The sequence below is a fragment of the Mus caroli genome, chromosome 5 (assembly GCF_900094665.2).
Source record: "Mus caroli chromosome 5, CAROLI_EIJ_v1.1, whole genome shotgun sequence".
NCBI classification, from domain to species: domain Eukaryota; kingdom Metazoa; phylum Chordata; class Mammalia; order Rodentia; family Muridae; genus Mus; species Mus caroli.
In genome coordinates this window covers 58,308,227-58,335,263 of record NC_034574.1, presented here as the reverse complement: position 1 = coordinate 58,335,263, position 27,037 = coordinate 58,308,227, and the positions used below count along the sequence as shown (strand labels likewise).

The 27,037-nt window shown below is 44.1% G+C and overlaps 1 protein-coding gene across 3 annotated transcripts in view; it reads right to left on the bottom strand.

The window, feature by feature from the left end:
* Nucleotides 1-9,167: 9,167 nt before the first annotated feature.
* Fam114a1 (family with sequence similarity 114 member A1) overlaps nt 9,168-27,037 on the bottom strand; it is a 71,667-nt gene continuing 53,797 nt past the window's right edge. Inside the window, exons 10-15 of one of the 3 annotated variants that reach the window (XM_029477771.1) lie at nt 22,921-23,012; nt 21,174-21,335; nt 20,010-20,149; nt 17,201-17,273; nt 12,849-12,902; nt 9,168-10,926 (exon numbers count right to left, since the gene is read on the bottom strand). In XM_029477771.1, the coding sequence (XP_029333631.1) occupies nt 10,810-10,926; nt 12,849-12,902; nt 17,201-17,273; nt 20,010-20,149; nt 21,174-21,335; nt 22,921-23,012 (638 nt within the window). In that variant the 3' untranslated portion in view covers nt 9,168-10,809. Of the gene's footprint in view, nt 10,927-12,848; nt 12,903-15,102; nt 15,256-17,200; nt 17,274-20,009; nt 20,150-21,173; nt 21,336-22,920; nt 23,013-27,037 lie in introns of those variants that run through there. The other 2 variants (XM_021162251.1, XM_021162252.2) reach the window with 2 other exon arrangements.

Sequence of the window (27,037 nt, the reverse complement as noted above, 5' to 3'; positions counted from 1 at the left end):
CAGGACCAGGGTAGGGAATTTATGAGGCTCCGCCCCTAAATGAGGAGCTACTAGTTAATGGCTGCTAGGGGCAGGAGTCCTTTTCCTGAATGATGTAGTCACTAGTAAGAGGCCAGTGGTCCAGTATGCACTCCCACACGCATGGGCAAGCATCCTTAATTAAGTACTTTATTATTTAAATAGGTCATATAAAAATTAAAAAGACATGAAAATAGACTAGGAGCTTCTTAGTAAAAGGAGGAATTCAGAGGAGTGGGAGGGGGATAATGAGAATGAGAGTAATGGGATGAGTAAGACTAGAATACATTATTTGTGTGTGTGTGTGTGTGTGTGTGTATGAAATTGTCAAAAAATAAATTAAACATTTTCAGAAGTTTTATTATTGCTTTTAATTATGTGACTTTGTGTGTCTGTATGTGTACATGACTGCAGGTATCTGCAGAGACCAGAAGAGGATGTTGCATCCCTGGGACCTGGTGTTACAAGCAGTTGTGAGCTGCCCAGCACCGGAGCTGGGAACTGTACTCTGCTCCACTGTCTGAGAAAGGATGAGCTCTGAACCACTGAACCATCTCTTCCATAAATATATTTTCAAAGCACGTTTGTGGGCTGACTGGATGGATCTGTGATTAAATAAATGACAAGCACAGGTTCAGGGAAATCAATAGATTTTTCTCCTGAACTTTATCTTGCAATTTGTTTCAGTTTCAGTTTTAAAACTGGCCTGCTTCAAAGAAGAAAAAAAAAAGGCAACATTTGGATGCGATACATGGAGGGCTTTATTCCTGCTCTTAAAAACCAATGAGCCTTTCATTCCTTAAGCTTGCCAATTTCAGACCATTTGATGTGGATTCCCCGTTGGTACTGGTGCATTGGCAGTGACTGGACCAACTCTTGTCTCTGCAGCAGACACAGGTGGAAATAACCAGCCAAGCGGGACACTGGGTGCTCTTCAGCAAGCAAACTTGTTAGTTTGCCCATGATTTCTCTTGGGGAATTGTGAGTTTTTGCTCTATATTCCTTGCCAGAGACCCTGTGGTTTTGAGTGAGATGGATAGGATGCCTACTGTGATGGTTAATACTGTCAGGTTGGCTGGATTTAAAATCGGTGAGACACACCTTTGGATGAGTCTGTATCGCTCCTGGGCAGGATTAACGAAAGGATAGACTCACATGAATGTGAGCAGCAGGATGCTGTGGCTGTTGTGGCTCAGATGGAATGAAAGGGGAGGAAGCTGAGCACTGGCATTCCCTCTTTTCCTTAGTTTCCTGGGCAGCTGTGGGGTGAATGGCTCGACTCTGTCACACCATCCTGCAGCCATGATGTTTAGACCCTGTGTGTAGGGCCAAGCAGCCATGGGCAGGATCCTCTGAAACAGTGAGCCCAAATAAGTCCTTCCAATGTTAAGCTATTTCTGTCAGGTCTTTGCTTATAGCAATGGAAGTGTGACTGATGCATAGTATTTGAATTGTAACATCTCTATCTAATCTGTCTCGACTTGCTATGATCTCAGAGAGTGCAGAATAGACCAAGACTTCTTGGTAACCAATCAAAGTCGATCATCAAGCCAGTGAATATGATTGGCTGGGAATATGACTCCCATTGTTGTGATGAGCACTTCTACTTTGATAATGCAGTGGGAAAGTACTTATGAGTTACTGAAGTGCTTTAAAAGGCACAGAATGGCCAAAATGATTTAGTACTTCCCTATATGCACCAAATGGTTTAGATTCTGCCCCCGACACTACAAGCCTGTGCTCTGGAAGGTCATTTGTTTGTCATGTGCTTTCTATTCATTGGTCTCCTTTTGAATGCGATTGAGCTGCGGAGCAGAGCAGAGTCCCAGATTCATTCAGCCCAGACCCATTGTGTCTACAGCTTTCTCATCAATTTAGAGAGGGAGAGCCAGGAGTTGCAGACGCAGGGATTTGAATGCCCTCGTGCTGCATTTGTGGAGATGAGCAGATTGTAAACTGTCTCTTGCAAACATGATCTGCATCTGGGCATCAAGCTAGCAACTCCAAAGCACCGAGTCAATTCGTTGGCTGGGCATTTCTCTCCAGAAGTGTCTGAGATTGCTTCTGTAGTCGTTACAGGTCCCACCACCAGTCAGGCTGAGAAGGATGACGAGAGAGAGCATCTGGCTAAGACTTTTCCGATGAGACAGAAATGCCCTCGTTCTCTGTTTAATCAGCATAATCTTTAGAAGTTTTGCATTTAGAACCCTGGTTTGCACTGTCCTGAGAAAGTCAAGGGCAGATGTGCTTAGTCATCACCATCAGCCCTGAAAGCACATAAGGAACTCAGATTGGAGACACTCCCAGATACTTCTATTCTCATTAAAACTAATCTGTGTATTTCATAGTTTTCTTATCTGATAAGACTTATCAGTTCACCTCCTTATGAGAAGCAATTTATTTAGACCCTCTTGATTATTAAATGTACTTCTATTAATTCACCCATTAATACATTTTTATTGAAAAGTCTTAACGGCTTGGGGCTGGAGAGATGACTCAGTGGTTAATAGCATTCTGGAGGACCCGGGTTCAATCCCCGCACCCACATGGCAGCTCACAGCTGTCTGTAACTCCATTCCCAGGGGGTCTTAGCCTCTTCTGGCTTCTTCCAACACCAGGCATGCATGTGATTGATACACAGACACACATTAGGTAAAACACTCATACACGTTTAAAAATACATTATTTAAAAAGTTTGAATTTAACTTACAAACTGGGCTGGAGTCCTTTAGCATGATTGTGTCAAATTCTGCTATGCTCGCTCACTTGTTTCATTCCACTGCCTCCGTGGTTTTTACAGTTTTGTGTGTTTGTGTGTAATGTGCTCTGAACACATATTCATGTTCATTTATGTAACTAACCTAGAACTGCTTGTCCACCTAGCAACTGGACAGTACAGAGGGACAGTTCATTCTTTTGGTTCTCCTTCTTCTTTTTTTAATGGTTTCACAACATTTCATAGTTAACCTAATATTTATTACAGTTAATCCTACTTTAAAGTCTTGACAGGCGCCTCAAAGGGTGAATTCCAAGGAGAAATCACTGAAGGCCAGTTAGGTGCTAAGTAAGGTGCTGGGACTGCAACAGAGAGCAAAACAATGAAAAATGCTGGCCTGTGGAAATCACATTCCAATGTCAGGCAGAGTAGACTGGACACAGAGGACACAGAGGCCATTACTTAGAGATGCCCTTAGAGAAAATGAGCAGGCAGGGGGGCACACTTAAACTTACTGGGGGCGGGTCACACTTAATCTTCTTTTCTAACCGCTGGCCTGGGTGCCTCCCCAGCAATGTACCCCAGATACTTGCTCTTTCTCCTGGCCATGTGCTCACAGTCCATCTTCTCTCCCGGCAGCTTCCTGCCCCCCTCTCCTGTGTCCTTCTTCTTCCTCCTTTCTGAAACCCCCAACCAGGTAACTCCAAACCTGCCTACCTCAAATCCTTCCAGTAGTTGGCTGTAGCCATTTATTTTTAACCTATAGTTTTAAATTAAGGAACAAGGTTTGCACAAGAAAAGCTGGTAAAGGTGAGAATTCACTTGTTAGCAGCTAAAACTTCTGTATAGAACCTAACATTACAATACATAGCAACAGATTAAGCCTCAACAGCTCTCGGGTATCAAAGGCTTTTTTTTTTTTTTTTGGTTGTTTTTGGTTTTGTTTTTGTTTTTGGTTGTTGTTGTTGTTATGTTTTGTTTTATTTTTTTCAAGACAGGGTTTCTCTGTATAGCCCTGGCTGTCCTGGAACGCACTCTGTAGACCAGGCTGGCCTCAAACTCAGAAATCCGCCTGCCTCTGCCTCCCGAGTGCTGGAATTAAAGACATGTGCCACAACTGCCTTTTACTGACAGAGAAATGGCCTAAGTCTGTCCTGCAGTTCACCATTTTGCATTATCACCCTGTGTTAGTCCCCAGCAGTGAACTGCTTCCCCTCCTTACTTTGTCCAGAGACACCAGACTTTCCTGTCACAACATCACTGTCAACAAGAGACAATCTGAGTTTCCAGTGACCAATGGGTCTCTTAGCATTAGAGGGTCATACCATGAGGACAATGAGGGAGAATGGGAGGTGCAAGTGACTCCTGGGCGCTAAGGCACTTGTGGGGACACAGTGCCACAGTGCTCTGCTGGAGGCTACGGGATACAGAGATGGATATTCAAGTGTTATTAGAAGCAAAGATCTCAGTCAATGAGAGAACAAAGGGACACGTATTTGTATTTTCTTTTATTGTCGGGTATCTGGCCTGTCCTTGAGCTCTGTCCAGCATTTTATTTATGGCTGGGATAGGAATCCCTAGTCTCGCAGTTAGGAGTTGGATGATCATAGGCAGCTAATTTTACCTCAGATTGAGCTTTTCAGCTGTAAATGGATATGATAGTAGCTGTAGCTATCTATGAGATTAGAGTTGGGGATTAAATGAGACTGGAGGCCGAGTGCTTACTCCGGGTATCTGAAATGCAAGAAGTAATTAAATGCTTATTACCATTATTTCATCGATCGTCACCACCATCGCCGCAGTCACCACCACCATTGTCTCTTGGCCGCGGTGCCAGTGCCAAGTCCAGGGAGCAGGAGGCGTCAGCCAGCATTTTTTTTTTTTTTTAGAATGTTTCTCAGACTCTTGTGGAACTTTGTGAAGACACAAGCTTAAAGCTAGTCTAGACAAGGCTGTGATCTTTAAGGCGGGGAGAACATTAAAAACCGCCACGCTCCAGGAAGCAAGGAGAGTATTCAGTGCTCAGGGATGGTGCTGGTTACAGACTGGCTTCCCTGGCATGGAGGAGACAGGGAGGGAAGAGGAAACGGAGAGGACAGGGCCGCTGAGCTGCTTAGTGTAAATGTCTGAGAACGGAGAACAAAGCTGTGGTGGGAGCCACCCAAGGGACCAGGTGACCCCACGGACTCCAGTCTACTCTCTTTAGTCCCCGTTTGTTCTCAGCTGCAGGAGAACAAGCAAAGCATACAACTGAAGCTTTCAGTTGTATACCTACCCTGAGGCTTCCACAGTGCCTAAGCCTCGAAACCCGAGCATTCAGATCTCCCTAAAGCCAATAGTGGCTTTCCTCTTAGGTGGTTCTAACTTGTTCAAACAGCTAGCTAGTGAGGTCAGACTGTCCTGGGTTCAAATTCCAGTTCCGTTGTTGCTCATGCAGCTCTGGGCCAGTTACCTAACTTGTCTTGAGTCTCTGTTTTTGTTCTTGTGGTGGGGATTATAATTATAACCACCCAGCTTCCAATCGGGTTGTTAGCATTTTGTCTAAGCTCCGCCCCACAGTTACCCGGCAACTGACAGGTGTGCCTGACTCACTATAAAAGGGGCTGTTTGTCCCCTCCTCTCTCTTGCTCTTGCCTTCTCACCCCCTCCCCCTTCTCCCCCTCCCCCATTCTCTTTTTCCCTCTCTCTCCACATGCTCATGGCTGGCCTCAACTTCTCTCTCTCTCTCTCTCTCTCTCTCTCTATCTCTCTCTCTCTCTCTGTCTCTCTCTGTCTCTCTCTGTCTCTACTACCCTCTCAGCTCCCCTCCCCATGCCCTGAAGAAACTCTATTCTATACTGTACTGTCATGTGACTGGCCCCGCAGAGGGAAGGGATGCCTCAGCATGGGCCTGCAGAGGTACCCCCTTCCCTCACACCTGACTACACCTCCAGCAAACATATTCCTTCCTTCCTTATCTTTTTTTCCCCTAACACAACACGGGTGATTGTGAACATTTAATGGAACCACGCCTTAAACACTAAACACACAGCCCAGCATATGGCAAGTACATATGAGCGATCACAGTTGAAATTCTGAGTGGATGTTTCTCTGGTAAATGGGGAAAGGAAATTAGAGAGAGGGAAAAAGCCGGGCAGATTGGTAAAAAAAAACTGATCCTGAGAACTGTGTACTTAATGACAGTTAAAAAAAATCCTGTGAGAGGCAGGATAAAGATGGCAAGGACTCAAGGGCTTAGCTTAGCTTTTTGCCAAGGTTTCACCCATCTGGCCTTGGCTTCTGTACTGCCTTTTCCATCCAAATCGCATCTGAGAAGCCTGCCAGTTGAACGCACAGGGCAGGAAGATAGATCAGCTCTGGATCACCCCAAATTTCTGCACTCAGCGAAGGCATCAAAGACATCCATCTATTATTCTTTTCAGGTGAAACTTCCCCGGAGACTAATACAAGAGGCATGCCAGTCGGGTGAGTCGCAGTCACGACAGGCTGACATAATTCTATTGCTTCTTGGCTGATGGCTCATGCCGAGAAAAATCCTCTGTGATCCAGACAATGGTGGATTTAGTTCAATTCCCAACACAAAATCCCAACCCTCTACGCTCTCTTTATGCCCAATCTGTGACGACTTCTGACAGTTGAACTAGTAGAAATAACATCAACATATTCTCACTGTGTAGGTTGTCATGATTTAACTAGAAAGTGGAGAATATAGGATGGAAGATAGAAATCGAAGAAAACCATGCCTTTCTTCAGACCTGTGAACATATAGGAAACAAATATAAACCGGTCTATGAAATGAGATGGTCCAGAAAATAAAATAAAACACACATTAACCCCTCCTTTATTTTGTTTCATGAGAAGAGTGTCTGGTTTGAAGCCACTCCAGTGGCAATGTGAATTCTAATCAACTACAAAATCAGGATGGGATTGCCATTCTAAGATGGATTTTTCAGTACCATCTTTACTGAAGTGCCTTTACAACCGTGGTAATTTAAGGAACCAGGTTGAAGCCTGGGTCTGAACATTAGCATACAGGGCATGCTTAAAGAAAGGATCAAAGAGCAATTTCTTTATTATCAAAAAGAGAAAGAAAAAGAAAGAAGGAAAGAAAAGAAAAGCAAAAAGCAAAAACCAAAACCCCAAAATCCACTCCAGTTTGGCTCTGTAATTACTTTTACAAAATTAACCACCATTTGAAGTTGTGTAGCATGACTAGCCTTATCTGTTCAGCTCGTGCGTGCATGTGTGCGTGTGTGCGTGTGTGCGTGTGTGCGTGTGTGAGCACACACACAGCACTTCTTTAGGACAAAGAGAAATGCAATGGCTATTTCAACAGTTTGTAAATTTGAGAGGACCCTTCCTGGTTTTGTTTCTCAAACGGGTGCAGCGAGGCCAGCCAGCACAGACGGTGCGGTGCGTCTCTGGAATCGTAAGCATTTCAGAGCAGCTGATTTCTTTCTCAAGGATGCCTTTGCTTCCTGCACTGGGGCTTTTTCTGGTCATTTGTATTTTCCTTCAGCCAGCACATTGTTGATGTTTCTTTCTTTCTTTCTTTTTCTTTTCTTCTTTCTTTCTTTCTTTCTTTCTTTCTTTCTTTCTTTCTTTCTTTTTTTTTTTTTTGTTTTTTGTTTTTTTGAGACAGGGTTTCTCTGTATCGCGCCCTGGCTGTCCTGGAACTCACTTTGTAGACCAGGCTGGCCTCGAACTCAGAAATCCACCTGCTTCTGCTTCCCAGGTGCTGGGATTAAAGGTGCACCCACTCCACCCCGGGTTTCTTTTTGAAAGCTTGTTCCCCAATTGGTGGTGCCTTTTTTTTTTTTCCTGAGGCCCTGGGAGCTTTAGGTGTGGTGTGAGGAATGGAAGAGCTAGTTGTTGAAAACCGGTCATTGGGGACCTTTGAAGTGGTCCTAGATCCTATTGGACTCTCAGCTCTCTGATCTGTGGTGATGTGAACAGTCTCTGCCACAGGCTCCCGCAGCCACGAGCTGTCCATTATCATCTCCATTATGACGGCTGAAATCTATTAACAAAGAACTTGTTCCTTCCTTACGATGTTTCTGCCAGGACACAGAAGTATGGAGACACTCCTGGTCCCCTTGCTCTGTGTCTGAGGTGTGCCGTTTCTTAGTTGGTGTGTGTGGCTTCCTTTGGTCACAGCTTCAGTGAGTCACATGCTCCTTTAACTCTGAGCTTGTGTCCAGCCGTGTGTATGCCACCCAGACGAAGCACACATTGCTGTTCACAGGGCCGAGAATGCCAACTTAGGCCTGTCCTTCCGGGTCTGGGACTCGGTTTGTCCTTTGCATCTGTGTGTGTCAGTACCCCGAAGCAATGTTTTCTTGAATGCTTTTTACTTTGAATTTGGAAAGGCTTTGGATGCTTTTTATTTAATAAGGCACAGACTTGGGGCTATATTCATTATTTAGACCAGAATTTATGTTGTACTTGATGCAAAAATCAGGCATTGCTTGTTCAGGGTAATTGTGTACAGTGCAATAAACCCAGTTTATGTAAAGTATTATTGAAGGAATAACAAAGTTCCACAGTAAGCCTGCTAAATCATTCATTCAGGAATAGATTCACATTTCCCCAGGTCTGGATCATGTGTTTTGACAGGTTTTAAAGCAAAGCAAAGCAGCAATTATTTCAAGGTGATGGTGGAAGCCAGGACTGAGAGGAATCCTAGACAATGGGTCTGTAGTCAATGACTGTTCTCTCTTAAACAGTTGAATTTACAGGACATAGATCACAGAATCGTTTCAGTTCATGTCTCGACTTGGCAACCTTGGATGCTTTTTTTTTTCATAAAAAAATAAAATGTCAATAATATCGCTTACTTTGAATCTATTATTTTAATGTTGTTTTAAACTTTGTTTTATAATTAAAATTCTTTTGCTGTACACTAGATGTACAGCAAACATCTAGGTAGCGTTTTAAAGATGGGACCTCGGGTAGCCCAGCCTGGCCTTGAACTTGCTATGTGGCCGAAGATGACCTTGAACTTCTAATCTCCCTGCCTTGCCTCCTGAGTGCTGTTATTACAGGCCTACAGTGCCTTGCGTTTTGATCTTCTCTTTCAGGTATGTGTGTGGTATACACACATATTTCTGCAGGTCCTTGTGCCTGTGTGTGTGTCTGAGTTGGCCACCGTGTACCTTGGCTATCTTCCTCTACTGTTTTTCTTGTCATTTTCTTTTGACTCTGGGTCTCTCACTGTCTTAAGGTTTCAGTGCTATGAGCAGACACCATGACCAAGGCAACTCTTACAAGGACAACATTTAGTTGGGGCTGGCTTACAGGTTCAGAGGTTCAGTTCATTATCATCAAGGTAGGAACATGGCGGCATCCAGGCAGGCAGAGTGCAGGAGGAGCTGAGAGTTCTGACAGCTAGAAGGAGGGTCTTAAAGTCCACACCCACAATGATACCCTACTCCAACAGGGCCACACCTTCTAATAGAGCCATTCCCTGGGCAAAGCATATACGAACCATAACACTCACTGAACTTGGAGCTCATCAGTTGGTTACACTGGCTGGCCGGTGAGCCCCAGGGATCCTCCTGTCTCTACCTCCCACTGCTGGGATTACAGGTGTGTGCGCAGACTTTACGTCCATGCTGGAGAGTCTAACTCTGGTCATTATGCTTTCTCAACACTTTGCCTGCTGAGCCACTGCCCCAGCACTGACAGCTGAGAGACTTAAGTCTGAGAATCTAAAGCCTTGGAGGTATTTGTTTTCCTTTCGTATTTCTAGTTAGTGTACAAATCCCTCTGATGTGAAAATTATAAATCTAGATTATTTCTTCTGCTCTATACTTAAAAATTATAGAATTCATAGAGGTGACTGTGATATGGTCAACAGTGAATCACCACCATACTTAACATCAGAAACATTCCGGAGGTCAGGAAAGGAGAAATGCCACACCTTTATGGATTTAATTTTTCTAGGTTGCAAATAAATTGTTCTTGAGTTTTTATTTGGTTGTTTCAGGAGATATACAGCTGAAAAACAAAACACAGTCACACAAAAATTCTACTGAAAGAATTCAGATATCTACTTGGCCCACAGGGGACAGACGCAGTGGCTTCTATCACAGGAACAAAGCAAATAAAAAGGAGGGATTTTCTCCCTTTCAAGACTGCAGGCATCACTTGTCCTGGGATAAGCCACTGGGCATGACTATTTTGGACATTACTGGTAGGGATGTCAGTGATGGTCTCAAACAGAAGCATGCCAGAGAACCTCCTCCTGGAAAGAACAGATGCATCTCAGAAGAGCCCAGGTTCAGTACCACTGCTCCTTGCAAGGTCTCTGATGCATCTCCCTGGATCAGTACCCCACTTGGCCAACTTATGACTTTCCACCCTTTGCTGCTACCATGTGTGTGATCAGGTTAGTGGGTATTTTTGAAATGCAGGTCGGGGTTTCTACCTGGCTAAAACCCCTTAAGTTTTCTGTTGAAATGATTCTCAGCTTTATAATTTTGCCCCCACACACCCTAAACTAAAATACTTCTTCAGGGCAGGCAGGTATCATTGTGCACACCTTTAATCCTAGTTCTTGGGAAGCAGAGGCAGGCAGATCTTTGTGAGTTTTAGGCTAGCCTGATCTACATAGTGATATTTATAAAGATATTTATGTCCCTTTTAAAACCAAATAAGTAGCATTGTTTTTGCTTATGATGTTTATGCAATTAAATGAAGTTCAGTATAAGAACTCACTTAAAGCCACGTTTGAGAAAAATAGGGCATAGAAAGGTAGACATTTCAAAGCTGAACAAAAATCTAGGTTCTCTCTATGAATTTCTAAATATAGTCTGGTTGACCAGGAAAACAGATATATTTGTGAATGAACTGCAAATTAAAGGAAAACTTCAATAGAACAAGTACAAGTTTAAGTTAATATAAAGAAAACATAATTATTGATAAAACAGTATACATTAAGAGAAATTTTAACTCTCTGTATTTTCAAAACTGTGCAAAAATTGCTTGTAGTGTCCTCAAATGGTCTGGCCAGTGACGTAGACGTCCGTTGCCTTGAAATGGTATGTAGTGAAGAGATGTGACCTGCTATTGAACTAGCTGGAATCTGGCTGCGCTGTAGCTTTCAAACAGCTGGTGCGAATGTGGGAGACCTGCAGTACCGGGAGCAGCAGCTGGAGGGCGTCCTGCACATATGTGGTGCTATTGGAGCCCTGCAAGAAGGAAAACAGAGCTGAGGGTATTTTCATAGTTTAGTCTCGATGGCTGTCACCATATAGCAACATTCTTATTCTCTTCTCTCTCTCTCTCTCTCTCTCTCTCTCTCTCTCTCTCTCTCTCTCTCATATATAATATATATGTATATATGTTTTATATATATATATATATATATATATATATATATATATATATGCTCTGCCTTAATGTACACAAGTAGAGGGAATCAGATCCCATTACAGATGGTTGTGAGCCACCATGTGGTTGCTGGGAATTGAACTCTGGTCCTCTGGAAGAGCAGCCAGTGCTCTTAACTGCTGAGCCATCTATCTCTCCAGCCCTAACAATATCCTTTTCCTCGGAGGTGAAGGAAGCACAACAATATCATAGAATTCTCAGAATGTCTGCACTTGCAGCAAATGTAAACACATGTTTTTGGATGGAGTGTGCCCAGATCTCAACTATGTAAGTTAACAAAAGGCCCTCATTCAAATTGAGACAAATCATTTCCATGGGCTTTTAAGGGACATGAGTATGTGTAGACTCATGGCCCCACATGGCCAGTATTATCTATCCCTTTCTCAGGTCAACCCTGTGGTCCTGAAATCACAGGACAGAGGAGGCTAGGGTCTAAACCATTTACAGAAAGCTCCACGTAGAGTGCCCTGGAGAGATTACTGTAAAAGTGGCCAGTGAAGTTTAGGGAGGGTATCTAGAATGGGTATTGGCCAGCGGCTTATTATTGGGTGCCATGTTTGTGGTGCACAAGTATGTTAAATTAATGTGCTAATGTACATGTTTAATCTGGCAGCCATGACAGAGATCTGGGGTGGGAGAATAAGAAGTGAGACTGAAACTTACTATATAGTTTGTGTTGGCCTTGAACTCACCATCCTCCTGCCTCTGCCTTCCAGGGTTTCTACTAGCTGTGTCTGTTCCACTGGGCTTGTCCCTACAGTTCCTGCCCCTTATGGTTGAGTCCATTGCAAGACCGTGTCCTAAGCAATGATACTCACTGCCACCACTTGATTAGGTTTGGTCCATGGACTGCTTTGCTTAACAATGAGACACAGTTCCCAGCAATGTTGCCACCAGTTCTGAGGTTATGTAATCTCTCCAGAGCTTACTCTTGCCATCCAAATGTGAAGACAATGGCATTGGGCCTTGCCCATGACCCATAGCCCCTGTGGCTCCCCCATGTGCAAGGTCTCTAATGGAAGATCCTCCTCCACTGCTCAAATGCAGGACACAGCGCCCATGCTCCAAGACCAGGAATGCATCTTGGACTGCTTCTCTCTTACATCACTGGGTTCGTCTTCTGCAGAGCCACAGCAGTGCTGGGATAGCCTTCCATCTGGGCAGTTGCTGTTGCTACCAAGTCCTAGTGAGCAGGCAGGGCAGGCAGTGCGTCCTCTCTCGTGGGGACTCTATGCTTGCCACTGAATGGGCAGGCGTTCCGCAGCAGTTTCGCTAACCTGGAACTTAGACTCAGCTCTACTAAAAGTTCTCGTGAACGAAGGGAAATGCCTGTTTTTATGAAAATCACCAGTGGGTAATAATCCTCCATTGCAGCCAATAATCACAGTGTCAAACTTGGCAGCAAAAATCTGTGTCTGCTGGGGGGGGGGGGCGGTAAATGGTGGCCGGAAATAGCCTGCAAGCTTAGCATTTCCTTTTATAATTAGGAATTCTTGGAAATTAGGCATTGCTGCTCTACCAGACACTTTACAGCTGGCTGAGCTACAGAAATGGACACACACCCACACCCACACACACACACAAAGACTGTTAGACTGTTGACGATTAGATTTAGAATTCCAATAACACTTGCTGACTGGGAGGAAGAAAAGAGAAAAAAAAGAACATAGCTGTAACATTCACTTTGATTTGGAGTACTTTCTCTCTGGGGGCTACTTACCTCTAAAAACACACTATTGATCATGGGGTTAAGGACTTCAGCCTTCTTGTTGCTCTGTGAAATTGAAAGTATGAAATTGACGGATTAGGGCCTCAAGGCTTAGCACATCAAATATAAGGCACCACTTTGTAGAGGAATGTCTTAGAGGAAGAAGTGTGCTTGGCGGCTGCACCTTCCTTATGCAATTTCTAATTCTACCAGCAACCCTAGGAGGAGCTTGGTGCTGCAGTAAGCCTAGGCGCTAGCTAGCTGGATGAAGAAACAGCAATCAGGAAGTTGAGCAATTTACGTGAGTTCACATTGCTAGAAATGTAGACTTTTTTCAGTGGTGGGAAGCTGGTAGCTGATTGGGTCCTATCTTCTGCTTGCCCAATCTGCCTGACACCATCCACATCCAGATCAGCTAGGGTTACAATGTTGATGGTAAATTTGTCATGATCTTTATTATTGTGTTAAAAAAAAATCTTTTTGGTTTTTGTGTAGCCCAGACTAGCCCAAACTCATGATCCTCCTGCCTCATGCTTCCAAAGGCTGAGATTACAGACATGTGCTGTGCCTCACTGCACATTTTAATTAAGGCATTTGTATAGCTTTCTGAGATTCTTATTCTTAAGAAATTTATTTATTTATTTATTTATTTATTTATTTATTTATTTATTTATCTGGCTTTTTGAGACAGGGTTTCTCTGTATAGCCCTGGCTGTCCTGGAACTCACTCTGTAGACCAGGCTGGCCTCAAACTCAAAAATTCACCTGCCTCTGCCTCCCGAGTGCTGGGATTAAAGGTGTGCGTCACCATGCCCGGCTTATTCTATTTATTTTTAATTACATGTATATGTTGGTGTAGGGTATGTGCATGTGAGTTCAGGTGCCCTCAGGGGCTAGAAGAGGGCATTGGAGTCTCTGAACCTAAAATTATAGACAGTCATGACCTTTAATATGTAATATGTGGGTATTGGGAACTGAACCTGGGTTCTCTGCAAGAGCAGTTCATGCTTTAACTACTGAGTCAACTCTCCAGCCCCTGAAACATTATTATTGTTGTTGTTTCATTTTTTTGGCCTCAAAATTTCCAGTCCTCCACTTATGTATCCTACTAGTCTGCCTGCTCTTCTTTTGTTCTCTTTGTTCCCCTCTCTCCCTCTTCCCCCACCTCACCCGTGAGCACAAGTACTGTAGGTTATCTCCAGAGGAGCGACACGGTGAGGGCGTTCTTAACTAGAACTTTCAAGTAGGTCTGTAGATCCAGGTTTGAGAATCCCAAGTGTATGTGTACCGCGTGGAGAATGAATCCCCGTTTCAGGGGCTCCAAAAGGGAGAGATGATTGTTATCCTTAGTTATATTATTCGGCTGTCAATCAGCAGGCTTCCCTATCTAAACCGCTCAACAGACCCCTACAGCAATGAATCTTTAATGGGGCAATCTTAGTCGGCTGGGTTCCCTTACTGTACCTGGAAGGCTCTGTGGCAAGCAAACAAAAGCATATGAATTAAGTCTGTCTTCCCAGAGAAGCCTTCCTTGGCTGGCATTAGGAAACCACAATGGAGTCTTAGAAGGGGTGAGGAAGAACCTCTCCAAACACTCAAGTCACTTTAGTAAGTAACCAGAAAATCCATGATAGCATTTGCTTTCATGTTTATGTGATTATCAATAAACCTCTAAGATACAATCAAAACGAGGCCAGGAAGACCACATCGGTTTTCAGAGTCGATGAGCTATGCGAACCATTTAAAGGGAGCCTGGAGAGCAATGCACACTCATTAGCTTCAAGTTATGAATAATGGCTGCTTTGGAGACCAGAAACAATGATGAATGTAAATGATACTTCAGAGCTGCAGACCGGGGGCTTTGTGGTGTGCGGTGAGCTCCATTTCAGATGTAGCTTTCACTGTCTCCAAGTGGACAACACACATTTGCTGGTGTCTGTGCTTGAGGACGTTCACACTCGTGTTTGGGTATGTGCACGATTGTAAGTCCGCGCACATACCCACCTGCCAGAAACTTGGCTCAGCCAGTGTGGACCTTGGCTCAGGAAAGACCTTGGCTCGGTCACCCTAGGGCTAATTAACAATGCAGAATCCCTGTTCTCACACAGACTGGCTGAATGAGAATCTGCATTTTAACAAGGTCTCCAGGTGGTCGGTGTGTGTGCTTTGGGAAGCACTATGCTAGAGTCTGATATGGTACAAGGAGAAGAAAACTGTGTCACAAATATTACTCACTCCAGGAGAAAAAACTATTCAATGCAAATCCTATAAAAACCCACAGACAGTCCCGGGGCACCAAACAGTTGTTTATTTCTGGTCTAAAGCGTGGCAGGCTGCTGATGGGGGAGCTGGGAGGTCAATGGAGAGGCCCGAGTGCATCAGCTTCTCTCTCTGCCACTTGGGGTCCTCAGATATCGAACTGTAGAAAGTGGGGAGACGCAACAGAAGAGCTTGGAACCTGAATTGATGAGGCAAGCCCTCGCACTGTTATAGGAACCCACCATTCCCACCAAAGCCTATCATCGAGTAACTTGAAGTCGAGGGACGTGCTTCCATATCAATATGTCAATGACTGATAGCCATCTATCAATGGCTTCCATCTCCCCATCACTCTGCTTACCGATGACGATATGGCCTTGCTGAAAACCTAAACTAGGTAAGCCCAAGATAGAATGAGCAAACCAGACTTGACAGCAGAATGGGTTAGTGGCCCACAACTCACCCTTTATCCATAGGCTCACTTAGCGGACATATGGGGGACAGGTATCTCATTTCTTTTAAGAACTGCTCTTTGCCTACAGTGCAGTTACACACAGCAGCTATGCAGGTCTAGATGCCACCATCTTGCCCCCAGTCACAGCGGAGTGACATCAAGGTGGTCATCTGCTGTCTGACCCATGCTGGTGGTCTTCTGAATCTTCTGACTCAGAAAAAGGAATGTGAAAGATGGGACAGAGCCGGGAGTGGTGGCGCACGCCTTTAATCCCAGCACTTGGGAGGCAGAGGCAGGTGAATTTCTGAGTTCAAGACCAGCCTGGTCTACAGAGTGAGTTCCAGGACAGCCAGGGCTATACAGAGAAACCCTGAAACCCTGTCTCGAAAACAAACAAACAAACAAACAAAGATGAGACAGATTGTTTCTCTGTCGCTGGGTCCCCAGAGCTGTTCACAGTCTTCCACCAACTTCCATAAAGCATCCCTTTATCTGAGCCATCTATAACCCACCCCCAGAGGCCTCAGAGAGAGCATAGCCCTGGTTTCAGACTTCCGGTCATTCCTAGGAAACTGAAACTGTACATTGCAATTGTAAATACCCCAACTAAAGCCTGTTTCCTGTGTCTCTGGGAAAGAGTCAGATCTTGCATCTAGGGGCTTTAGAAGTAGGAAGATAAAAGAGGACTGTTTCCCACTTAGGCTCTTCCTTCTCTACTAAGGTGGGGCTTTATAAAACAATTGGTTTCATCATCCCCCATGTATATATGTGTAGTATGGGGGAATCACACATGTTTGCATGCATGTGTGTGCACACATATATAGAGGCAGAGGTTGATGCTCGGTGTCTTCCTCTATCACACTCTTCTTTATTTACTGAGACAAGGTCTCTTGCTGAACCTAGAGCTAGCCCATTTAGCTACTCCTCCAGCAAGCCATCTTGTTCTGGGGAAGCCCCTCGTCTTCCTCCAGAGCACTGAGATTACAGGCACACTCAGGGGATCTGAACTCAGAATCTCAAACTTGCACATGAAATCCTTCATCGGCTAAGCCATTTCCCCAGCCCACAAGGGCTACCTGGGACAGAAAAGGGCACAACCGAGATAGGTATTCAGAAGCCACACATTGAAATATATGCAATATTTCACAGCTATTATCTTAAGAGCAGAAACACTTAGATGTTAATTGACAACACCTTTTTCTTTGAAATTCTTATCATATGTGGCTTATTTAGACTGAGGATAATACTGAACAATAATATTTAAAGATAGTTATTTTAATAGAGATTCTTGAGTAATGTGAAGATAGACAACAAGCTAAGGAAAGGTCCCTTCCTTTCACACCCTTTCTTTTGATATATGAATAAGGCGAGGTCCACGGAGATCTGACCACTCACCACAGTCCAGATGATGTCTGAGACAGCAGACTGGAGTCTACAGCCCAGGCAGACAGCAGACTGGAGTCTGTGCCCAAGGCAGAGGGGAGCTCTAGGCTAGTGGTGCTTAAAGAGGGGACCTCAGCCTGATTTTAGAAAAACGGAATGACACAGCTGTGATTGTGGAATTGTGCCAAAAAGTGTCATAGTCCTGACTTCTCCTCACAGCTCCACTTCCCTCAACAATGTAAGAAAATGACCCAAATTGTATTCTTACCCCAACAGTGGTTAAAGAATTTGTAAACTTCTTCGATAAGGAGGCTACTTCATTGCACATTGCTGTGGTTAATCTGAAATAAGGGGGAAAAAGAGGTTTGTGGGGTTTTCTATAAAGTAACGTAAACCTCGTGACAATTAGCATGACATGAACGGCAGTATGACGTCAAAAGCAGAGTTCCAAGTCGCTCTACCGAAATGTGCACTCGTCCTCGACAATCATCCATGGCTCACAGTTTCCTTTCCATGTTTAATTAAGGAACAATCCTCTAGTTAATTTGCCCTCCTTTTAGAATCAAAGCCACGTGCAGGGAAATAGCAGGCCTGAGCATCTTTTTCACAGGAGTGCAAACTCAGGCCAGGTGGCTTTCCTCCGGTGTCTGGGTCATTTTAAAATAATGAACGTTCAGTGAGGCACTCGTTCATATGTCATCTCATGACTAAACTGAATCTGCCAAGTAACTTGCATGGGGCATACAGTGGCGAGCGTAGAAAGGGGATTAAAACGCAAATGCAGGCATTCATTCAACATGCACGCATGCACACACACGCATGCACCCTTCTTGGTGCTGGAGAACAACCCAGGGTCTCGGGCGTGGCTCGGCAAGCATCTAACTCCTTCCTTTCCCTTTCAGCAGTGTGTCACTATGTGTCCCAGTCTGGCGTGCCTTCACTTCCAAAGATCCTCCTGCCTCAGCCTACAGAGATCTGGGACAGTGGCCGTGCTCTACCACATCCAGATTCTCCCTGCATCCTGCTGTGTGACTCCTATTTGCCTCAAAACAATGATCCCTGGAAATTCTCTTTACATCTCCAAACGTGGAGTTTCCTTTGGCCATTCCCTTTTAAGTCTTTACTCCAAGAAAGTGAAGTGAGAGAGACAAAATTAATCAGAAGGTTTATACTAACACCACAGATGACGAAGACAGAAAACAATATGATTGCCAAACAATGTGTGTCCTGTCTGATTTTCCCCTAACAATTACAGTGTGTGGTTGATAGTGAATAAAATGCTATTAGAAAAATAAAAGAATATTTCATGTTAGGAGAGCTACTGAAGGCAAAGAAAATGGTTTGTTTTGTCTTGTTTTTTTTTTTTGATAGAGATTCTGTCTAATCTATATATGCAGCGTTTTCTTTGTGTATGTGTAGCGTTTTCTTTTGTGTATGTGTAGGTGCTTGTATGTGCATATGCCACATGCTGGGGGAAGGAGGTATGGAGCCTTCTCTGAGATTACAGCTGCCTGCGGGCCCGTCTGGCTTTTTGTGTGGATGGTGGGGATTGGAGTCAGGTGCTCAGTTGAACACAGTGGTACTTTACCGGATCAGTCATCTCTCTGCCCTCCGCTCCTGTGTGATGCCGGGGAACAGACCTAGGGCCTCCATGTGCTAGCAGGCTTGCCACTGAACTACACCCCTAGGCCTAAGTATTAGGTATGATGAACCATATGGAGGTGTCTATCCATCCATCTGAAATTTGTCTGAAGAAGTCATTGTGGGTGAGGCCAGAAGACATCAGAGGCCATACAGTGTGCTCTTGGGAAGGTGGTGGGAGGGCACTCACTGAACCGACTGACCAGCTTGGGGTCAGTGCAGCTGGATGAGGTTGGCACAAACAAGGGAATCAGAAAGGTGCTAAGAGCAAGGTCCTAGGACCCATGAGGATTTCTGAACCTCAGCTCTCCTCCTTCAGATCTTTACAAAGGCAAGGCAGTAGCTAGACACTGCCCTCAGCATTTCAAAACCTTTCTTTTTCTTTCTATACGTTAGAAAATACGCTATCTCTCTAGAATTGTCACATAATGTGAAGTTTATTTCTAAATACATAATTTTCCTTGTCAGATGTAGTAAAATTAGTGAGGTGGCAAAGTGCATATGAGTAATATGGTAGGTGTGTGTGTATGTGTGTATGTGTGTGTCCCAATGTTCTTTCTTGGGTGATAATTTGGCTCCATTGTTTTAATAATAACAAAGGGATATTTGAACATCTGCTGATATTCCACATGTCATAATATATAATTATACACATAAAAGTTAATGACTTATTTTTAGCACTATTTTCTATTTTCAAAAAGATTTCACACCAACTGTTTTCATATATATATACACATAGCTTATGTATATTCATGTTTACATAATACTAGATAAATTAATAACAACAACAACAACAACTGGTTGTTGAAGAACATAAACTTCAGTGTATGGCACAGGAACGCAGCCTGCAGTGAACTGTCTTGCACTAGTGGCTAGCATGCCCAGAGAACAGACCAAGCAGGTCAGGTAAAGTTGCTGAAAAGGGTGGTGTGTGTCTGCCTACTTTTGTATGGGGAACTGAAAAGTTATATTAGACTGTCCTTTCTCTGTTGGTATGGTATAAATATATAGTTACTCTCAATGTTCTGTGCTTTGAAGAATTCGATCTATTAAAATGAATGTTTATACCTCTGAATGCATTAGTGTGTTTCCTCTTAAATCTCTCAAAAACTCCTATGTATTATTATTATTATTATTGCTGTATAATATATTTCCTAAGAGAATCCTTATTTCTTAAAATAACCATAACAGTTGACATGAAAATCTAAATCTTCAGGTGTTTAGGGTACATGTGTATGTGCATTTGAATGGCACACATCCACATGTCCACACATCCACATGCACACATACACACACACATACACATGTATACATGCACACACATGTATATATGCACACACACATCTACACATGTATACATGCACACACATGTCCACACATGTATACATGCACACACACATGCAATTTAAAGCGTAAGAATTGAAAGTTGCATTAACTTTATCAGCACTTTTGCTTGGTCTTGAGCTGGTTTCTCCTCCTCTTGTCCATGGAGAATCAACTCTGCAACCTTATGTAGCTGTTCGATGCAGCGTGCAGTGACTTCAGCCAGACTTTCAATGGACAGCATGTACACTTCCTGAAATGAACGCACACAAGAGAATTACTCACTAAGCAGCCTGTTTTCAAAAACCCCATCATGTTAAAAAACGGGACATGATTCGAAGCACATACTGTATTGCTGAACTACACCCTGGCCCCTAGATGATGTAATCTTGTATCCCTATAAAATTCCAAGGGTGTGGGGGCGTGGCTTAGTCAGTAAAGTGCTTTTGCACAAGCATGAGAACCTGAGTTTGTGTCTTCAGCACCTTCCTAAGTGCTGCACAGCTTTAGCCTCAGGACTGGAGGATGGAGATGGGCTCATGGCTGGGGGTCACTGGCCATAGCCAAAGTTATGTTAGCTCCAGGTTCAGTGGCAACCTCTGGTCTCCACACAAAGACAAACCATGCATTGCATACAAAATGTGTGTGTGTATGTGTGTGTGTGTGTGTGCACTCAATGGCAACGCTGCAGGTCCCCAGGGATAAGACAAACCTATTCACATTTGTGTCTTCAAGAGTCAGACTGTTGCTGGCCACACACTAGGCAGGTTATGGTAAGTGGGGTGCGTGGAAGAGAAGATGCATGACACACTCCAGCGGATGTTTTTCTTTGGAGAACCATACCTTTGTCACTTTAAAATTGGAACTCAGCATAAGGAACAATTATCACAGATGACTTTTGGAGCACAGGCAGGACATAAAGTATAGGCATATGAGTGTACTAAACTGCAGGAAAGAAGCCACAGCAGTGAAAGAGAGCTCCAATAATTGCCTCATTAGCGAGGGAGCATAAAGACAATTTATAGTAGCAGATTTGCATAAAGATAAATCAATTATGTTCAGGAAGATCTTTCTGCTTTTAAATTATAAAATTATGGAGAAAAGCTACAAAATCTACGCTAAGCCATAAATTGTCTTGGGATAGAGAATCTAGATTGTCTATCGCAGTCTTACTAGGATGTAGGGCATGGTGTAAATAGAAAGTGGTCCTCCTCGCTTTAAACGAGGCTCCTTATAGAATTATCACAGATAACTGTGGCTGATGCAGGCAGGTTTACCTCTACAGTCTTAGCTCCTTGGCCCCCCGTGTTGTCTTCTTCAGGTTCTTCGGTTTTCTCTTCCTTTCCTTCTTCCTTCTCTTCCTCCTCCGAACCTTTGGCCACATCTATCGACACAATGCTTTGATCTTCTTCAACCCAGTCGTGAGCTTTCTTCATGGCCTGCCATGGTCCCAACCAAACAACACATTTACTGTGGGAATGTGAAAAGCAAGTGTTCTCAACCTGAACCCTCCAGGGCAGATGAGGAGACAAGGGCGGAATGGAAAGTATATAGATCACATGGAACTTCTAAAAGGGTATTTTAAAATGACATTCAGATGAAGAAAAGGACAGAAGCTGCAAAATCTACAATGTATTTTCTTGGTTCATGGCTGGTGATAAAAAGATGAACTGTACTCTCTCTCGAATAGGCTAGAAATCAGTAGAAGTCATGGCTGAAGCCAGGTTCCTCCTGTGGTGGTTTTCCTAAAGCCCTCATCATCTCAGGAAACAATAACATATCGATGGGAAGAAGATCGATGGCTTTGTTCCTTCTGATTCATGGCGGGCCCCCCCCCCGTCCGACCTCTAGGATGAGCAGAGGCCTGGTACTCCAGGAGAGCAACGTAAGCAACCCGTGACCTACAAAATTGTAGCTAACTGGAAACTGCCGAGACCACCTTCCTCACCCTGCCTATCGATTCCTGAATTTGGAGACAGGACAGACTTATCTAGAGCTCATCAGATCCTTTACGCCGTTTGCTTAAGTAGAAGATGTCACTCATCTTATGCTAAAACACTGAGTTACCTTAAAGCCTATGTCAATGTTTAACATGTCAGAATGTTGGGAGGTAATTTAAGAGCTAGCAGACTAGGGGAGAGCCACGCTTAAAAAGTCCTCTTTTAGGGATAAAGGCTGACCCATACAACTGAGAAGTCCCCCCCACCCCTCCACTCCAAGCTGTGGCAGGTGTTGTAGGGAGATGAACGAGGTAATTTCCCAGCTGACCTGTCAGCTCGCTGACCCCTAACAGAGAGAAAGAAATTCCTCATCTCACTGCCTCTATACCTCATTCTGCCCTTTCTTCACCCATTATAACAGGTGAGTGGCTATGCAAACCACTGCTAGGTCAGGTAAGAGTCCGGAGGAAAGGGAGAGGGAGAGAGAAAAGAAATCACATAGCCTTGGGTAATTAATGACCAGCACCTCCTTAAGGAATCCTACAGTTAGACCTGGTTCTAACTTGCAAAATGCACTGTAGTGTTAGAGGAATCTGCAATGGCAAAGCTGGACTGTCCTAAGAGGTGTTGGAGCGGCGGCGGTGGCAGCGGCGGCCCAGGTGGGCGGAGAGGTGTGAGCTTCCCTCTTCGCTCTAAAACCCGCATGTCTCTTTAAAAAGCAAGGGTGGGAGCTGAGTCTGGAAAGTCCCGTGATGGTTCCCCCCACCCCCCACACACTCTTTGAAGATAATCATCCTCTGACAGAACAGTCTATTCCTCTGTGAAAGGGCAACCGACTTTCTCAAGGTCACTAGATAATTACTCGTAAATCACAGAACGGGAGGTCTCAGAAGCCTTGCATCCATTAGGGTGCCTCCGAAGGTACCAATTACTGACCTCAGACACCCCTCCCCCTGTTATGTCGTGGGGGGGGGTGTTGGCGGGTCCCCCCCCATTTCTTGCGAATCTGAGGAATCTTACCACCAAGACCCTCTTTCTCCAGTCCCCCTTTAAAACCAAAGACACAGAAAGGGCTGGTTCCAACCTTATTGAGTTTGTCAGGTGTGGCAGCGACATGTATTTCAAACAGGAGCTCTGTAAGCATCCTGGCAAATTCTTCCCCGCTTTCTTCTAGGCCTAGAAACAGAACGCGACAGCAGTAAGAGGCATGATTCATTTATTTTTCATCCTTCAGTACATGGCAGCTCCCCTGACTTTGCAGGAGCATTCAGGATAGACTAAGGAGAGGCTTTGGCAGTGCGCCCTGAGGCTGCCTGGGAAGATGGATGTCAAGTCTTCTACCGGTGAGCACAGCAGGGAAGCAGCAGGCTGCCTGGAGAGCTCTGCAGAAGCCTAGCTGCAGGCCTCTGGCACTAAGGCACCCCTGGGTTGGCTCAGGGACAATGGCGGTAGGGAGAGAGACCTTGTGTGTCTTGGGGCCACAGCTGTAGCAGCCCATTGCTGACAGAATGAGTATGTATGACCTGTGTCAGGCATCTGGTACCCGCTATTCGGAAACTGGTTAGGCTTCCTATAGCAACTTTGACAATGCCCAGGGTGTGGTGCTAAGGAAGGGACTGGCAGGGCTGGGTGAGTGGAAGTCTCATGTGTGCTCTGATGTAATACTATCTCTCTGGAGAAATTTCCCAAGGTTCTCTAGAAGACCTGTGTGGTACTATAATACTTTTTAATGATCTATTTTCTCAGATGGGAAGCTATCTAAGGACAGAGAAGAGTTTAACTCATTCTTAACATGATCCCTGGAACATAATAGGTGCTAAAGAAAATATTATTTGAATTGATAATCTATTAAGATATCATATGATATAGAATACAATAATCATATAATATTTGTTATATAGTATATTTATACATCATAAAATAAAAATAAATATCCCTGGATGGGCAGTGGTGATATAGGGCTTTAATTCTAGCCTTCAGGAGGCAGAGACAGATGGATTTCTGTGAGTTCAAGTCCAACTTGATCTACATATTGAATTCCAGGACAGCCAGGACTACACAAAAAAATCCTGTCTCAAAAAACTAAAAACCAAAACAATCAAACCAAACCAAACCAAACCAAACCAAACCAATGAACCAAAAATATCCATGGTAGGAAACAGAGATTGTTAAAAGCTGCAGGCTCACTTCTCTCATTTGCAACTTCAAGACAATGCCATCTTAAAGTTTCTGGTAGGTGCTAAAGTATTGATTCCACAGTGGGTTTATGAGCCCCACTGAGGGAGAATAAAGCATCATTCATCTGGCCCAATTGTATGTGTGCAAAACCCTCAGTGAAGAGGTTACCCAGGCTTATGCCAGAGCCCAGGTATACCTCTGGGGAAGGCTAAGCCACGTGGAAAATACTGTACCTAACACTTATAAACAAACAGATAAACAAAGCATTTCTGTCAAGTGATGAGTTTTACGGAGAAGTTTGAACAATGGGAGAAGGAAAGCGGGAGCTAGAACTTAGAGATCTTACTATAACTGTTTTCGTCATTTAGTTTATTCTTGCTTGCATATACATATGTGTACAGGGTGCATGCCTGGTGCCCACCGAGGCCAGTGGAGGACAGAAAAGGATGCTGGATGGATGTCTGTGAGTCCCATTGGTGCTGGGAACTGAACTCAGGTCCTCTGCTAGAGCAGCGAGTGAGGTTTGGAATTTTACATAGATGGTGCTACATTCAGTGTTTCCCTAAACTTGAATGTTGATACCCAATCGCTAGGCTGACAGTATCAAGAGCTGGGGCTTTTGGTCATGAGCATGGCATTCACGTGAATAAATCAGTGTCTTTGTAAAGAATCTCCAGAGAGCTGACTGGCCTCCACTCCCACGGGAGGACACAGCTAGAAGATGCTGACTGTGACCCAGAGATGGACCTTTGCCAGACACCAGATCTGCCAGCTCTCTGATCTCAGACTTCCTTACGAACTGTGAGAAGTAAGTTCCTGTAAGGTACACTGAGATGTTTGCTATGGCAACCTAAACAGGCCAAGATTAGGAGGGAGCTATGAGGAATGGATGCGCCTTGAAAAGCTGGCGCCTCCTGAAGCATCCAAGTTCTCATTCAGCGTCAATTCCCACCAAACACATTTAAAATCTTTGTGTGCTCGTGTCAATGTGGCACATAACAATTCATTTACACCACTTTTCCATTTTTCTTACAAACAGTTCTATATCGTATTTGCTTCCTATAGTAACCGAGAAGGGAAAGACAGCGTGGGGGCGGGGGTGTGGTCCCCACCTGAGGATAGCTTCTGGATCAGGGGAGAAGTGTTCTAGACGCTTGGCAGTGGCAATAAAGTCTAGCAGGGAATGTGCCTGTCAAGTTCTGAGGGGCAGTAAGGAGGCCAGGGTGGCTGCACAGAATGAGCAACATGGGTGCCCTGGGTGTAGACAGTGGCAACTGCCTTAGCTCAGGATGGAGCGGTAGTGGGACTCATTCCAGCCAGGAAGGTGAGTGCTGGGATATAGTTTGCAGCTATAATAGACTTCTCAGAGAATGCATAGGAAGAAAGCTACCTACACAGCGATGCCTGAGGAGATTTGAGAATGAGACTCCATTAGCCAAGTAAGGAGAGGTTGGAAGGGAGGGGGTGAGGAGAGAGAGAGAGAGAGAGAGAGAGAGAGAGAGAGAGAGAGAGAGAGAGAGAGAGAAGAAAGCAGATTCTACTGACAAGACCACATCCGGGAACTGCCCAGTTTCCTTCATTCGGCAGGAGGCTGTGCTACAGGGTGGGAACCCTTGGCTGAGACCCACCTAACTCCTTAACCCCTGGGGCCTGAAACCAGTCACGGGGTTTCTTCAGCTTCCTCTCTGCCCCCTGTCAACTGGGGATCATAAAACTCACCCTCTGTTCTTTGTAAAATTTTAGGTTGTACTTTTGGAGGGTTGCTAGGGATCAAATGCAGGGACTTACTCCTGCTCAGCAAGTGCGGTATCACCGAGCCGCACCCTGACTCCAGTTTTCTCTTTTTAGTTACTCTAAGATGCAAATATAATATTGAGTTGTTTCATAAGGAAACAATATATAAGAATTGCTATGTGCCACACTGACATGAACACACAATATTACATATATTTGGTGGGAATTGACAGTAAATCAGAACACAAATGCTTCAGGAAGCCCCAGCGTCTAAGTGTGCATCATTTCTACTAAACATATACCAGTAACTGTTATCATGCATTTCACAGGGGGAAAAATCACTAAAAGTATATAAAAACAGATGACAGTCAATGCTGTAACAAAGACTATTACTGCTATTCTCGGTCTGTATACATGGCCAAGAGAACTTCCTCATGGCAATATAAACAGAAAATGGGCTTTTAAAATCTCTTCAGAGCCATGGTAAAGCAAATTGAAAGGCCATGGCTGTGTGGTGAGAAAGGCCAACATGCAAACCATGAGCCAATGCCATTCAATGCACAGGAGCCAAATATTAAATTTATCTAGAAGACGACAGCTTGTTATTATACCTTCTGAAACTTACAAATTATTTAATTGTTAGGGGATTTTAGGAGTAGAAATGCACTTATATGAAAAAAAATCCTGGGGCAATGCTTAAGTTTCTGCAGTAATTTTGCTCTGTTTTTCTTCTCATCTCACTGATGATATTCCTTTCTGTCTCTTTTTGGAAACCCCCTCCGTCTTCCTGGGGCTGTCATATGCCTTTGTGATGGCGTTGACTTAACAACACCTCAGTTCTTCCCTCCCAGTGCCTCACTAAGTGTCTGGATGACATTTATTTATTAAATTAAGTTAATGAAAATTAATAGTGTTTTGATCATCTGGAGATGCCCTTTGGGGAAAATGGATCTATTACAGGAGATAATAGGGTTTTGTCATGAAGAGAGAGACAAATTTACCACGTTCCCCTTCCAGTTACCAAATTTATCATTTTTTTCTTAAAATATGATATTCAGCACTTCAGTGTGCGTGTGTGTGTGAGTGTGTGTGTGTGTGTGTGTGTGAAATCCAAAATTCTCAATTTACTGAATGAGGCTCTATATTTAAATGAGAAAATACCACATCGCCTGTGGCAACACTTTCTGTTTGGCAGCACAACCCAGTTTCTTCTCCAAAGAACAACACTGATGAACAATGTATTTCACTTTGCATTTGTAACAATGTCTCTGATACGTGGGAAAATATCG